General features: G+C 41.9%; 1 protein-coding gene across 1 annotated transcript; it reads right to left on the bottom strand.

Moving 5' to 3' along the window:
- Positions 1-5,140: 5,140 nt before the first annotated feature.
- Positions 5,141-12,857, bottom strand: CUNH6orf52 (chromosome unknown C6orf52 homolog). The gene is made up of 4 exons (XM_035030433.1): positions 12,787-12,857; positions 12,370-12,547; positions 8,853-8,898; positions 5,141-5,298 (listed from the first exon to the last, which is right to left on the bottom strand). Exons 1-4 carry the CDS (start codon positions 12,855-12,857, stop codon positions 5,141-5,143), a joined length of 453 nt encoding a protein of 150 aa, XP_034886324.1.
- Between the last annotated feature and the right edge of the window lie 3,712 nt (positions 12,858-16,569).

Raw genomic sequence — 16,569 nt, forward strand, 5'->3', positions numbered from 1 at the left:
AGGCATCCCTTACTTTGTGTTTCTTGATGTCTTGTTCATTCGTGATCACTGTTAAGATATGAGTGTCTATGGACCTGGTTACTTACAGGATCTATAAATCTTCCAGCATGTTTGCTAACAAGTTTGAGCTGGAGTCATATCCATAGGAATGCCTAGAATTGAGGATTCATGAGAGAGCCCTAAATCATACTGAAATCCCAGTGGAACCAGATTGGTATTTGCTCCTAAATTATGAGCTACTTTAAAGAATATCCTACAAATAAGAATATACTACAAATATGAATATACTGCAATAGGAAAACCAATAATTCTCATTTTGGAATACGTGCCCTACTTTCACCCCAGATCTTGCCTAAAACATATTGCAGACCTATGGCCAGTCTGTGAACTTGCAGTAAGAATATCCTCAAGTCACTCTGAAGACAGATGACATTGGAACAAAGTTCAATCTTCTGCACTTGGCACCTTGTCGCAAGTGGCTGTTTCCTAGTGCTTAACCACCAATCTAATCCATTTAATCAAAGTCCTTACGCATTTTGTGGGTTGCCCCAATGAAGGAGATAAAACTAAGTACCTTTCCCCATCTTTCCGAGAGGAGGGTCCAGCTATTTCATACATAGAAAGTCACCGTAAAGCTAAGCAAGATCCTTCTTGTGCCAAAAATCATTAAAGGATTAAACATGCATGGAATTACAGGCCAAGAGCATTGTTCTCCCAGGAAAAAGGTGCAACCAAACCCCTTGAATTTTGTGAGCTTTGTGAAAATTGGTCTCACTTCTTAGCGGAAGCATTGGTTACCAAGAAGAAAGACAGTGGAACTGGCTTTTGAGGTGGCAGTGGTCTTTGTCCTCCCTGGCCAGATAGCACCTTGGGGAATGTGCTAGTGAGCTAAGAACACTGATTGACAAAAGCCCTATTACTTGGAACTCAGGCCTCTTTGTACAAGATGCCCTGGTAACAGAATGTAACTCCCAGCCTTCAGAACCTGCTGCATTCATATAAGCATTATCTGCAATGGCCAAAACATGGAAGCAACCCAAGTGTCCATTGATGGATGAAGGGATAAACAAACTCTGGTGTATACATAACAATGGAATATTTCTCAGTCATAAAAAAGAAAGATCTTGCCATTTGCAACAACATGGACCCTGAGGGCATTATGCTAAGGGAAATAAGCCAGACACAAAAGATGACATATTATATGATTCCATTTATATGAAATACCCAAAAGAGGCAAATCCACAGAGACGGAAAGTAGAACCATGGTTTCTGGGGGGCTGGAAGGAGTAGGAAATGTGGAGGTATTATTCACTGGGTACAGGATGTAAGTGTTGTAGGTTGAAAGAGTTCTGGAGACAAATGGTGGTGATGGTGGCACATCAATATGAATGTATTTAATATCACTGAACTGTACCTTAAAAATGGTTATGATAGTAAATTTTACATTATGTGTATTTTACCAGCAAAAAAAAAAAAAAACAACACTTTTTTTTTTAACCCTGCTGCAAAAGTGTTCTATTCCAGCACCTGTGAGGGCAGCCACTGCAGGAAGGTCAGCTCCCACCACCCCACCTGGGCCAGATCTTCACTAGTGTGGGTGGGGGCTTTGCCATCCTGCAACCCAAATCTTTACCTTTCTCTGGAGTTGAGAGCCCAAAACTTACCCTCCAGTAATAGCAGTAAATTCATATAGTTATCCATCTCCCCTCTCCCACCTCTAAATCCCTCCAGGGGAAGTACATGGGGCTCAAGCATTGCTTGATTGAACATGGCACTTATTAATAGAGGTAAAACTAAGAACAGTCCATTACAAATTTGGTAATTTGGGAACACCTATTTGGCATGCAAGGTGAATAATCAAGTAAGCAGTAAGATAAAGATACACATAATGTGGAGCTCAAAAGAAAGGTCTGTGCTGCAAACATAAATGTGGCTTCTTGCCCAGAATGCATAGAGTGGAATAGGAGTGGATGAGTTTACCCTGAGAAAAATGTAAGACAGAACATGCAGCCCTCAGAGGTTGTTAACTAGCAGAATGAAAATGGAGACCACCACCCAAGTCTTTCTAACCTGCCCACATGGGATGAGCAAATTAAGAACTTGATTTAAATTTGGACACACTGGGTTGCAATGAGGGAAACTGAACCAACAATGGAATTGTATGGGAAACTTAATGATTCCTGAAAATGATTGGGTACAAAAATCAAAAACTAGAGAATACACACCACCTGACTCTCTCCCGCTAGCATGACTACTTGCTTCTCTCTGTAAATTAACTTTATCCCAGAATAGGAGACATTGCTACAGCAGCTCCTGGGCCCCATCTCTCCTAGCTTCACCACCAGAGGGCTGAGTGTCTTCAAAAATTTGAGCGAAGATTTGATGGTTCAACTAGGTCATGAGATCATTCTGGCCAATCTACTGAGGCAGGTACTGTGGCTTAGGCTGTATCAGAGCCCAGGAATAGAACAGTCATCAGCTGTGATCAAGAAGAAGGGTCACTGAGTGTCCACAATAGCCAAACTATGGGAAGAGCCCAGATGTCCATCCACAGATGAATGGATAAAGAAGATGTGGTGTGTATATATATATACAATGGAATATTACACAGCCATCAAAAAAATGAAATCTTGACATTTGCAATGACATGGATGGAACTAGAGGGTATTATACTAAGCGAAATAAGTCAATCAGAGAAAGACAATTATCATATGATCTCACTGACATGTTGAATTTAAGAAACAAGGCAGAGGATCATAGGGGAAGAGAGGAAAAAATGAAACAAGATGAAACCAGAGAGGGAGACAAACCATAAGAGACTTTAATCTCAGGAAACAAACTGAGGGGTGCTGGAGGGGGCACAGGGTGGCTGAGTGATGGACATTAGGGAGGGTATGTGTTGTGGTGAGTGCTATGTGTTGTGTAAGACTGATGAATCACAGACCTGTACCCCTGAAACAAATAATACATTATATATTAATAATAATAAAAAAGAAAATTAAAAAAAAGAAGAAGGGCCATTGAGGATAGAAAAGACCTCACCAGAATCCCAAGATTTGAATACCACCTGACTAGTGCAGTCCGTTAAGCATCTGACTCTTGGTTTCACCTCAGGACATGATCTCAGGATCGTGGGACTGAGCCCCGTGTTGGGCTCTGCGCTCAGTATGGAGTCTACTTGAGATTCTTTCTTCTTCTCCCTCTACCCCTCCCGCTCATGCACGCTCTCTCTCTCTTTTGTTCTCTTTCTCCCAAATAAATAAATCTTAAAAAAAAAAAGAATCATTCTAAGATTTGAGTCAGAAAAGCATGTCCTAGAAAAGATAGGCTGACAGACAAAACCAAGTGCCAACTATACAACATGCAGACTGTTGAGGCAAAAGCCTGTTTACCGAAGGCACAGTGGATAAAGGAAGTAGTGATGCCAGCCACATCCCCTCTCCCTCTTGTTTTTAAGACAGGTCACATCTCAGTAACTCTAGGACTCTTGCTGGCCTGCAGATTCCTGCTGAAACCCCAATAGAGTTCACTCAAGGAAAACTGAAGCACACCATTAGGTCTCAAGGCACCCTACAACAATCAATGTACACTACCACAGGCCCACCCTGCGGTCAGCTCACAGCACTTCCATCCTAAGGAAGAGCCTAATCCTCCCAGGCCCCATCTCCATGAAGGCTACTCGATCAGAAGCAAGGGGCCATAGGTCCACACAATCCTAAAGTTGCCTCATCAGACACTGGGGATCCATCTCATTGGCCCAATGGTTTTCTTGTTCTTCAGCAAAACATCGTAGTACCAGAAATTAAAACATTTTTCCAAGTAGTGGTCATCAGTAAGTGGTGAGCACAAGGTTCCATCTCTGGTTTTCTTAGCTCTCTGCTTGCAGAACAGAAATACTTCCTGCCCTTGCTCTCAGGTGCTCATCTGCATGGACACAAGAACCACAAACAGAACTGTGAAGTCACTGTTGATTATCTATGACCCACATTGATCCACAACATAGGCCCAATGGGGGTTATCACAACCAATCAGGTCACTGTTAACTCTCAACAGAAGGACTTGAATAGGTCTGAGGACTTCACAGGGCCACACCAACCAGTGACAGATGACCCGTTACCCAGAAATTTACTAGAGGCATCCAACTACACCAATGTCAACACTGTAAACATCTGTGTTTTTGTCCATTTCTCTCTCGTTTAGAATGGAGAGCTCCTGCCCCTTTCTGCAGCTATCATTGGTTCCAGTTGGCAGTAATCACTGCTTTTCCTACTGCATTTGCCACTATCTGGTTTCTATCATGAGGAGTCCTCTGCTCACATTCAAATTTGTCCCCATCATCGCTAACCTGAAAATTCTGAAGAATCATTGATCTCCAATAGAGATATGTGGTCGTTCTTGCCTTCTCTGCCCCACAACCCAGCATTTGCTACCTCCCATTGTACCCTCGTCCCATTTGGTAATAGAGGATGTAAAGACATCCTCACGCTTAAGCCGGATGTTTATCCTTTCATAGGATTAATAGTGATAAGCAGGAGATCAGAGGCAGTGTGGGCTATTCCAGCAACAGGGCAGGAGCCTTTCCAACATATACATTTATGCTGATAGCTTCATTTTATCTTTCACTCAATTCTTCTCTTATTCTAAATCTAGGCCTTCTTAATCAAATATTCTCAATTTCTGCATGTTAGGATATATATTGCCCCACCAAGCTGAGTTTCATTACAAAGCTGCCCCAAACTTTAAAGGATCATCGTTCACCTGCCAACTTCTGGCTATGAATTCCCATCAAGACAGATTATGTGCTACCATACTCTTTATATATTTACACGTCTATCCATTAATGCCCCAACTGGTTCACGTCAGGCCCATTTTCCTATTAGACCTATTTTCAAATGTCTTATAGTTCAGCTTGGTCTACCATGATAGTTAGGTTATCTCTTCTGGCATTTATTTAATATAACACACTTCCAGAAATGGATGTGCTGGTAAAGTTTATTTACATCACATTTTATCATGTCAGTCACAATCAAGACCTGGAGATCTGCATTTACATATAGCATCCAGTACATTCCTGGGAGAATTTTTGTTGTTGCAAAAACAAAAACAAAACAGGAGGCAATCAATAGAACAGTGGGGTAGCTTAATGAACATCATGCTTCTCCAGGGGCTCATCTGGGATTTCAGAGTGAACCGTATCCAAAGGCTGCCAGTGGCAACTCATGAGAGAGTCGTAGAGTTCCTCACTTTTCATCATAAACTCCTTGTTTAATTCCTCAATATTCACATGAAGGTTTGGATCTGCAGGAGCCAATTAATGCATATGAAAAAAAATACGTTTTATAGGACACATATTGGCAATGGCTTAAAATCAGAGTTTCAAAAAAAATGAGCAGGAAAATATTGCAGACATTTCATGTTAGAATTTTTAAATTGCATGTTTCCTTTCAATAAGATTTGAAAATAGAAATTAAAGCTGGAAAAGCACCACTACCAGACTCAATGAGCATCTCTATGGTGGAAGAGATGGAGGAGATGGATGGACTCAAGAGAGGTTTGGGAGATGAATGGACAGTATTTGGAAATGGACTCACTTTGGGGCTAAAGAGAAAGGGAGGGTCAAGGACGAGTCCAGAGTTTCTAGCATGAGCACCTGGGTGGACACTGCAAGGGAGCCCAGACCAAACCCATAGGATGGGGCTTTGAAACAATAAACATGTTGCTTTATTTGCTTAATTAACAGATTGATGTAAGTGATGCAAACTATATAGAGCAATTAATTCAGAAACAGAGGGAAGCCTGGCCTTTCATCTTTAAAACCTGGAACCCTATGATGAGGTGGTATTAAGTTATCATGAAAGCATCAGACCTAGATATTACTTCCAAGTTGCTGGGTTTCCAAGGTTTTTAATGCCATCCCTTGTTTTGTCTCCCTGTTCTGAATGTAACCAAAGAAGCCCTCTCTTCCTTTGTAATTTTTGCAAGCCTTAGCTCATTCAGGACTGTAATTTTTTTTACTTCCTAATACATGGGATCATGCTACTCCTTTGTATTTGTATGCCTATTACAGGCTAAATGTTTGTGTCCCCCCCCCCCCAGATTCATAGGTTGAAACACTTACTTCCAATGTGATGGTATTTGGAGATGGGGACTTTGGAAGATAATTAGGGTTGGTTGAACTCATGAGGGTTGGGCCCTAGTCTGATGGGATTAGTGCCCTTACAAAAAAGGATACCAATACTGGTGCGCCCTCTCCCCCTGCCCGGTGAGGATATAATGAGAAGGTGGCCATCTTCAAGCCAGGCAGAGACCTCTCACCAGGCACTGAATCAGCTAGCACCTTGATTTGGGACTTCTCAGTATCCAGAGCTATGAGAAATAACTTTGTTATTCAAGCCACCCAGTCTGTGGCATTTTGTTATAGCAGCCTGAGCTGACTAATATCCTTCTATACTTATTTTAGAACCAAGATCATCAAGGAGGCTTAATGCATCATATATGTTTCATGAGCTACTTCCTACTTTCTTCTCTGGAGTCATTCATGACTACGCTGTCCAATTCTTATTCTTTAGAGCTTCCCATCTCTTTTGAACTACATTTCCTCTGAGAGCTTCTGGTCATAAAATTAGATGCTTCTATTGTTTTGTTTTTTTTTCCTTAACTTTCTAAAAAATTTTTGTAAGATTATTTATTTTGAGAGAGAGACACAGAGTGCTCAAGCAGGGGGAGGGGTAGAGGGAGAGGGGGAAGCAGACTCCTCACTGAGCATGGAGCTGAAGGCAGGACTCCATCTGACAACCTGAGATCATGACCTGAGCCAAATCAAGAGTCCAACGCTTAACTGACTGAGCCACCCAGGTGCCCCGTGAAATTCTTTCTTAAGTTCAAGCCCCAGGGTCCTTTCCTTCACTGCTATGGGCAGTTGTTTGTTAGAAGGCTCCTGGCTTTGCAGGTTCCTGGTGGCAGGAAAGGTGTCAGCACCACCATGCTTATGAGCAGACCACTGCCTGTCCTGTCATCTACGGCCTAGAAAACAGACACACTGTGGTCAGCTATGAACCCCAGATTAATGATCTAGGCCCTTCCAGTGACGTTGGCCCTAGTGGTAAAGAAACCCACAAAAGACAAACTAATTACATCTTCCCTAAACCTGTGGGCCCTCGAGACCAAGCTGTCCACCACAGTAGGCACTCACCACATGTGCTTACTGAGCACTTGAAATAAGGCTAGTCCTCATGGAGATGTGACGTAAATACACACTGCATTTTGAACACTTGCTATTAAGATTTTTAAAAATCTCACTTTCATATTCATTATATGTTTAAATGAAATATTTTGGGTATAGTAGGTTACAAATATTGAAACTAATTTCATCTATCTCTTTTTAATTTGTTTTTGTTGTTTTTTTTTTTAATTTGGCTACTAGAAAATTTAAAACTGTCTACGTGGGTGGATTTGTGTTTCAAATCACATTTCCCCTGGACAGAGCTGCTCCAGCTCTACGAAGAGCTTACGCGAACCCCTGAAGTGGCTATTACCTGCCAGATGCTGTTAAAACACTTAAAAGCACTTTAGAGCTATTGTCCTCACACTTTCTAAGAGGTTGGTTTTAACATGCCATTTTACAGGCTGATGCCCTGGAGATGAATTTGTCTGGAATTACAGAACTCATAAGTGAGATCTGAACCCTGGCAGTCTGCATCCAGAAAGCACACTCTTTGTAGGTTTTCCTCTAATCTTTATTATGTCTGCAGGACTGATGAAAGCAGGGAGATTTGACTCATGCTTTAACCAGAATGAAATCCCCGAGAGCTGGAATGTCAGCCAAATATATTTCAATAAAACTAGAACTACCCCATAGCATTTAAAGATTTCTTTTAAACATCAGTTGCATTTCATTTGAACACTGAGCACCTGTTAACCTGCTGACTTAGTCACTGGGACTACAAAGTCACAAGGCAGTGGGTGGGTTTGGTCTGGTGGGGGAGCCCTGGAGGTGGGGGAAGTGATAAGAAGTAGGCAACGGTCTTATCTCTGCCTGTCTGTCCCACTTCTCTTTCCCATAACTTAAGTAAAACAGGCCACTTTCTTCCTTCCTCGAAGAAGACACAGTCAGAAACAGGTCCTGCTCTGAGCAGATGCACGTTGTTCTTTTCAAAACAGATCAAGAACTACAAGGAGCACTGCCTGACACCACAGACAGGGCCTGTGATGTCCTCCAGGAACCAATAACCCCGAGGGAAGCTAGGAGGCCAGGCCACAGTGATCACCTGATACTTTTCCCCTTAACAATCAAAATTAAAGCAGAATTAAGGGGCACCTGGGTGACTCAGTCAGTTAAGCGTCTGCCTTCAGCTCAGGGTTCTGGGATTGAGCCCCATGTCAGACTCCCTGCTCAGTGTGGAGCTGGCTTCTCCCTCTTCCTCTGCCCCTCCCCCTGCTTGTGTGCTCGCTTGCTCTCTCTTGCTCTCGCTCTGTGTGTGTCAAATAAATAAATAAATAAATAAGATAAATAGATAAATAGAATAAAATCTTTAAAAAAATAAAAAATAAAGCAGAATTAATCCCAAAGTTTACATTTATGGAAGAAACAGATCTTAAAAACAAGTTACTGTCTTATTGTTTGGAAACGTACCCATTTCCTAGTCCTTCAGAAAAACCCAAACAGGTGGCTTTACTCAAGCTTCCCACAGAAGCAGTTTCCCAAGACCAGACAAATTGCTGAAGAAAATGGCTTACGTGACCTACGTAGGAATTTTCCAGTAGAATCGCTCAGCTACTAGCCAGCTGAGTAATGAGTAACCTGGAATGGGTTAGTTTTGTTTTCAACCATGGCCACATAGGGTTTCTGTTACCTTCTAGTGGGTCTTCATCTTGCTTCTCTGCCAGAGCTCTGCTTTCCTATAAGGAAATCAGGATGTTAAGAAAAAATAATTTTTTTCTTAAAGGTTTATTATCAACACATGCTTTTAAAGAAAACATTAGCTGTCAAAATGATGAAGGACTATAATTATAAAATAGGTGGATGAAGTCAACAGAAGAAAAAATCATAAAGGAGGAACATGCCTGACAAAGACCTCAGGGCTCTCTGAAGCTTCTGGGAACTAACTGGCCTCCCAGGGCCTCAAATATGAACCAGACACCAGGGACCCAGGTATCCAGACTCCATAGTCCCTGCATTAAATAAATGCCCAACTCTCTACCTGGTGGTCTACCCTTCCTTCCAGATGACAACTTGCAAAATCTTCATGAGCACATTCTCCCTGTAGCCTTCTAATCATACCCCAAGCCCATGGCTCAGATAAGGACCAGGACAATAGGTGCTTAAGCAGATGCAGAGACTATAGAAAAGCAAACCAGTCAATCAAAGAAGTAAATTCCAGAAGCACTCCCCAAATAAATCTTGGTTGGTTAACCCAGACCCTATTGGCTGTCCTGGGACAGTGTAAGTTTCTATGACTTCTCTCCATAGGCACCTTTTGGGAACTGTCTTTGTTAAGGATGTACAGCTGTTCCAAGGAACCAACCAATCCAGGAAGAGCCCTGGTAGCTCCTGGCACCAATGAACTCAATTAAGCCTCCCTTGCTAAGAAGATTGAGATTATATTGAAAGCCAAAGACCCCCTAGTTCTTCTTTTCAATCTATCTGAAAGTATGCCTCCCTTTCCATCAGAAATAGATCCTGGTTTTGAAAATAAATTATATGTTACCATAAATTTAATTTCACCACTGGCATGTTTTTCCTATTTAGAAAGGGCTAAGACAGTCAGAGTCTGTGCTTGAATGAGGCATTTCTTATAATACAGTTTCCAAATAACTTCACATTTCCTCCTTTTCAACACGTGTTCTGGTAAATGTGGATCCTACATTACCAGGGTTCAGGGAGCAGATGCTCTCTGGAGATGGAGGTTTCTCTTTGTGTGAGGGGCACCTGGGCAGTGCTGGTATCCTTGAAGAAGGGCACATCTAGTAACTGTTTTCCTCTGCTAGTGGGAGTTTGGGACAGATGCGCTTATGGAGCCCAAAGACCTGAGAATCATTTTGAAGATATTCACATCCTCTGATCTTAAGACACAATGTCAAAATGCAGAGGGCTCTCAGGAGGCTAAGCTCTTGGAGAAATAAGAGCTAAGAACACAGGCGTGCTATGGTAGGGGAAACGGGCAATAAACTGTGACATCTGGCAGAGGTCACACTTTCTTAGGCAAGACTAAAGCAAGGGCATGTGAGCAAAAGATGCCCGGCACAGCCTTACCATCTGGAATTTTGATGATCAGCTTCATAACCAAAACTCCCGCCAGGAAAGCAGGCAGGTGGCACAAGAATATACTTATAATTCTTGAAACTGCATATTATAGTAATAATTTGCCTGGAGTGGGATGAAAATCCCAGAAGGTGTCAACAAAAATGGAGAAAAGAAGGGGGGGGGGACAAGAAGAGAAAAAGGGGTATTAATTTCTTTTTAAAATGTTACTTATGTTTCTTTGTTCTTTTGTTGTTGTGTCTTACGGTCTTATTTCTTTGTCCAGTGTTAATTTCTTCATTTTCTCACTAGTACTCAGAAATCAGGAATCACTTTCATTCCCAAAGTTGCTAATATACTCAAACCTACACTTCTCTATTTAAGATAGAGGTAACCACCAGAAGACACATAGACCATTTCCAAAAGGTCAAAAAAGGGAAGGGGTAGAAGAAAGAAATGTGCTAAAACCTCAGGCAATGTAGCAAAAGATTTTTATTTTTTTTGTAAGTGATGCAATATCAAACATCTGCTAAAAGGCCAACTTGGGTTTAAAAAGAAAAAGCCAAGAAATCTAACAAGATATTTTATATAGAAGAAGGCACACCTAAAACAGACTTGAAAAACTGAAAAGTTTGGGCAAAACCCCCTCCCCCCCCCAAAAATGCAAGTTTTAAAAACTGAGGGCTTAAATATTAACTCTAATTCTGGGGGTAAGGCACAGGCCATCCCACAAGGAGGACATTACCAAACAGACTGGAGAGAAAACTAACACTTTGACTAAGTGCTGATTTCCATAATATGTAAGTATCTACACAGTCAGAAGAAAGGGGCACAACCAACAGAAAAAAACGTGGGCAAAGGACATCAATGAGGTCACAGAACACAGATACCAAGAAACAGTTTAAAAGGTATTTGCCCTCAATAATAGACATATGGCTTCCTCACTTGTCACATTGGTTAATGACACGCAGAAACATAGAGAGGCAAGCATACCCCCAGCAGCCATGAAAAGTGTAAATTTAGGCAAGCTTTTTGGTAATTTGCTGTCTGAGATTTTAAATGTTATATCCTTTGATCCAGACCTTCCAGTTCCAGAATTTTTTAAGATTTATTTGAGAGAGTGTGTGTGCATGAGCGAGTGTGCAAGCAGGGGAAGGGGAGAGGGAGAGGACATCTCAACCAGACTCTTCGCTGAGCCCAGAGCCCAACCCGGGCTCGGTCTCATGACCCTGAGATCATGACCTGAGCCAAAATCAAGAGTCAGGACGCTTAACGGACTAAGCCACCGGGCGCCCCTCTAGAAATTTATTCTTAGGCAAAAACCACTCAAATACTTGGAGATAGGTAAAAGTTTTTAAAGCACTGAGAACATTCAAAATGTTAGTCAATAAGGGATGAGCTAATATCACAGCACATCCAAATGGGCAACTTTTAAAGAAAGCTCTTTATTAAAAGGGTGAACTGGGTGGGTGGGTGGGGGGGCAGTGACATCTAATGCAACCTATAAGCAGAAGCAAAGAGTAAACCAGTATGTACTACTCAGTCTGTTTTTGCTCAAGTCTCCCCCAACTCCCTAAACAAAAATAAAGCCCAATCACCCTGATTTACGAAGAGTAGAAGGGAAAAATCTAGAGGATGTAGATGCACTTGAACAGGACTTTCTTCTAAAGGGGGAGGAGATGGGGAAGAGGGAAGGGATGGGGAAAAGGATGGAGAAAGCTTCCCCTTACTCTAGTCCCTCTGTGTGATTTTAGAAATAGCTTACTTTAGTAACCAAGATATTAGAATATCTTTAATAAGCGTGTTAATGTTTTCTGCTACTGCAAAACAAAACTACCTCTAGTCCTATTTTAAGAGTAAAATCAATTGAATGGTCATCTAAAATTTAGTAGTAAGAATTTAGGCACAGACATCATCAGCCTAGGATTTTGTTTTTGGAAGATAGTAATGACTTAAATTGTTCACCGAATTTCTTCAGTCATCAGCTTTTACTCTCTGGTATTAAAATGGGGAACAAAAGCCAGGGCTGTGGGAATTGGAATGAGAGCATCTGGAGGAGTGAAGACAGGAAAAAGATGCTTCTATGTTGGGCACGCGGATGATCTAGGAATCATTTCAGGGAGGGATACCTTAGGCGGGACCAGAGTTTCAGCTGGGGGTCCAGAGGTCTCCCGCACAGAAAGGTCGAGTCCATTTCCATCTGCTGCACAGCCACAGGTGGAGGCAGAAAGGGAGTAACCGCTGTGCTGGTGTTCAAACCAGTTGCCGGAGTGGTAAGCTTGGCAGGGTTGGAACACTAGCTTCCCCCTAGTAGTGGACAGGAGACAACAGGAATGACCTCACCAACCAAGGCAGAATCATTCAGAACCCCAGGACTCTTTCTTCTTTCCCAGGAGGCTAAGGGGTAAGGGTAAGGATGATTTCTGCATTAACTGTTTAAGAACACCTATTTCCAAAGCAGTAGTTGGTAAATTGCCAAAAATCATGTAAGAAATAGAGCACGGATGGCCTTCATTTTCATTCAGAGTAGGGAAAAAACAGCTTACCTTTGCCAGTACCAGTAATAATGATTTTGTTGAGCTATTCCAAAACTTGCAAAACTCTCCTGCCCCGCCATTTATCCAGAAACTTGGCAGAATGAGACCAGGTCTCCACAGTTTTTATTCCTGTATCAGAAATTCCAGGTAAGGGGGCTAACACCTCTCATGCCAGCATATACCTCTCACAACTGCCTGAGAATAGTAATTACACTTAGTGACAATTCCTGCTAGGCAATGAATTGCTTGACTTTCATTACAATGGGGTTAAGGTGTGGTTGGAGCAGGAGTCCATAGGGGTCACCTGGGGGGACTTCTGCAAACTAAGGAGATGGCTTTAAGCCTGCTAGCCCCCCTCTACCAAATGCTGGCCCCAGGGAAGGTAGCCGGGAGCCAGTGGGGACAGAGAGGAGTATGTGTTTGAGGGACTGACTGAAGTTTCCATCCCACCCCCTACAATAATTGAGTCGCTTGTAATAACTAAAACCTTAAGACAGAAACCACAAGTTGACGTTTCCTTCCTCAGTTCAGTTATCTGCTAACTATTCGAACCAGCAATTAATGGACTCTTTTCTACAGGTTGAAATTATTACGCTGACCAGCTGGTGGAAAGAAGTTGAAGGAAAACACACAAACACGTGCACCAGTTCCCCCCCCCCCTTAAAGCCGGTACAAGAAAATATTTTAAAGAAAATTTTCTGTGGTTCAGTATCATTTTTAAAAACACAATAAAGCATGCCTTCCCAAATTTCAACGTGCGGAAGAATTACTTCGGCATGTTGTTTAAAAGGTAGGTCCCGATTCAGTAGATTTGGATTAGACCTCACTCAGATTCTGTTTTTCTAAGTAGCAAGCCTACGCAACGTGTCAAAATGTAAGAAGGTAACTTTTGAGTCCAAATAGGGGCACTTCGGGTCTGGCCATTTCCCTGCAGCTTATTAATAAGTGCTTGATGTATGAGGTGCCTGGGTGGCTCAGTCGTTAAGTGTCTGCCTTTGGCTCAGGTCATGATCTCAGGGTCCTGGGATCGAGCCCCACATCTGGCTCCCTGCTCAGTGGGGAGCCTGCTTCTCCCTCTGCCCCTACCCCCTGCTTGTGTTCCCTCTCTTGCTCTCTCTTTCTGTCAAATAAATAAAATCTTAAAAAAAAGGGCGTGGTGTATGTAGTCTATATTTACCTGGAATGTAAAAAATAATCAGCATGGATTCAAATCATTCATTCACCATTATTTACTGAAGGTCTCCTTACATAAAGCAGGTGGAGTCCCTACTCTAGATCTCCCCTAGTTTCCTGGGAGATGGTATTGATGAACAGCTGTGGAACACATTGCTAGGCACAACCCACTTTTCAGTTTCTTTTTCTTCCTTAATAACAGAACCCTGACTTTATTTGGGGGGCAGAGATAGGCTTCACTAAAAGACATTTCCTAGCTTTCCCTGCACAGGTAGATGTGCTCAACTGGCCAAAGTCTGGCTAGTAAGATGTAAATAGAACTATTATAAGGGGGTTGAGGAAAGCTGTGTGGGCCAAGGGAGTTTGAGCTGGAAGGAGGCCTATTGTTCTCCACCCTTTCCCCAGACAGAGTGCTGAGATCATAGATATGGTGGCTGGAACCCAAACTCTGCACATATTTTGGCCTATGAGGTGACATCATGGAGGAAGTCAAGCACAAGAACATAGGATCTGAAAGAGAAAACGGGTCTAGGTCTTTGGTGACTGTGGACTCCTTGTACCAGCACCAGCCTGGCTACCTCTAGATTTCTCTTACTTAAGAGATCAATGTCTTGGTTAAGCCACAGCTGTTTTAGGTTACTGTATGAAGTTAAACTCAATTCCTAACTACTATAGCAGCTTGGCCATCAAATAAAACATACCAGTTAAGGATTCTTTTTGTAAAACTTTAATGAGTTTTTTGTTCCTTCTCTTATTTTAGAGCTGTATTTTATAAAAGGAAAATCACAATTTTTGCTCTGAATGGGTGAGAGATCAAGCTGTAGTTAGAAAGGAAAGCAGAGGCTAGACGTTGATAAGAGGGTGGTAAGGAGGCTGAGGAAGGGATGTCGATGATGCATGTTGAAATCACCCAGCATGATGGTGGGAGCTGGGTACAGAGGACCCTGAGCAAAGCTCCAGAGAAGATGGACATTCAGGGGCTTTGTTGATGACAGTGACAAGGAAGGGTTCATAAATATTGTTTTGTTCTCTTAAAGCCCCAAATGCCGACTTGTCATATTTCACCTGCATTATTCCCATGAAGCAGGTGAAGCAAATTTATCCCAGGGCAGACAATTGGCCAGTGTCCAGGGGAGGTAACCCACTTAGCTTCCCTTAGCTCTACGTGAAAAAGAGACCAAAATCCTCTGGGAATATGCACATGCATCTCTGCTTTCCTAAAAGTTGAGACTTGCTACCTGCCACAGTGAGAAAGGAGGGTAATTGAGGAGGAGTATTAGACTCTCATATTTCTAACAAGGCTGATTTTCTTTGCTATATCCTGCTTTTAGCCCAGTATATCCACCTTACCAACTGCTGCCTCCCCCCACTCCCAAAACTGTTTTTTCTTTAGCCAACCAAAGCCAGGCACTCAATAAATATTTGTTGAATGAATGAATAAATCAATGCATGGCTCAAGTGTAGAAAGCTTTTCAATCAATAATTTAAAAGCAAAACAACAAAATCCTGTTGTGCTTTAGCGTTAATGAACTTTTAACGGTTGTTTCTTGGCAACTGTAGTTTTCACAAGAATGAGATTAAATGGCTCTTTGCATCCTGCATTAAGAAAGAGAACAGGAGGTTTGCAGGAAGTATGCTCAGTTTGAATCCAGTTGAACAAGTATGTAATTTTGTATTGCTTTTCTTTAGAGAGTGAAAAACTGTTTTCTTCTTTGTTAAAAAGAAAGTTTGAGTCCAAGGAAATGTAAAAAGCAGCAGCACTAGGCCTGTTACTTAGCTGTGTGGTTTTGAAAGTTACTTTTCTAGACCAATTTCACATTTATAACCTCATACTGGATGAGTGCATTTTAACTGTAGAGACACTAATCTTTCTGAAAATGTAATGAACCTTTATCAGTGCTCTCCTCCAAAACTGTACATACACAATTTTGCATATAATTTCAGGGGATTCAAAGCCTCCAAGACTTATCCATAAACTCCCTTAGATTGGGATTACCTGGATAAATGTTCTTTAAGGTCTTTCGAGCTCTAATTGGTTCCAGTAATTTCTAAGAGTTAAAAAAAAGAAAAAGTACACCACTTTGAGTTATGTTTATGTTGTTTACACAATGGCTTTCATTCTAGAACCAGCTATATTCTAAAAGATTCCTGGTTGGAGCAAAAGACTTTTTCAAGCCATAGTGTTCTTCTTTGAAATGTGACAAGCTGGTAAAAACGTGACAATCTGGTAATAGATGCTGAATATAGTAATTACCCTGTTACAGTGCTAAATTTAATTTCAAAAAACGTACTGAATGAGTACTAATTCTTATCAAACAGTAGTTGAGATTTCCCTGGCGGTAAAGAAGAAGAGCACCAGGGGCTTTCCAGAGACAAAAGTACATAGAAAAAGATTTAAAAAAAATTTTTTTTTTTATATATTTGTCAGAGAAAGAGAGCACAGCGGGGGGAGGGGAGGCAGAAGGAGAAGCAGACTCCCCGCTGAGCAGGGAGCCCCATGTGGACTCCATCCCAGGACCCCAAGATCATGACCTGAGCCGAAGGAGACACTTAACTAAGCCACGCAGGCGACCCTTGAAACAGGTTTGTTCAAAGATTTCTTTTTGGATGAGAGGATAT

This window comes from Mirounga leonina, unplaced genomic scaffold (genome assembly GCF_011800145.1).
Source record: "Mirounga leonina isolate KUSES-001 unplaced genomic scaffold, KU_Mleo_1.0 Mir_366, whole genome shotgun sequence".
NCBI classification, from domain to species: domain Eukaryota; kingdom Metazoa; phylum Chordata; class Mammalia; order Carnivora; family Phocidae; genus Mirounga; species Mirounga leonina.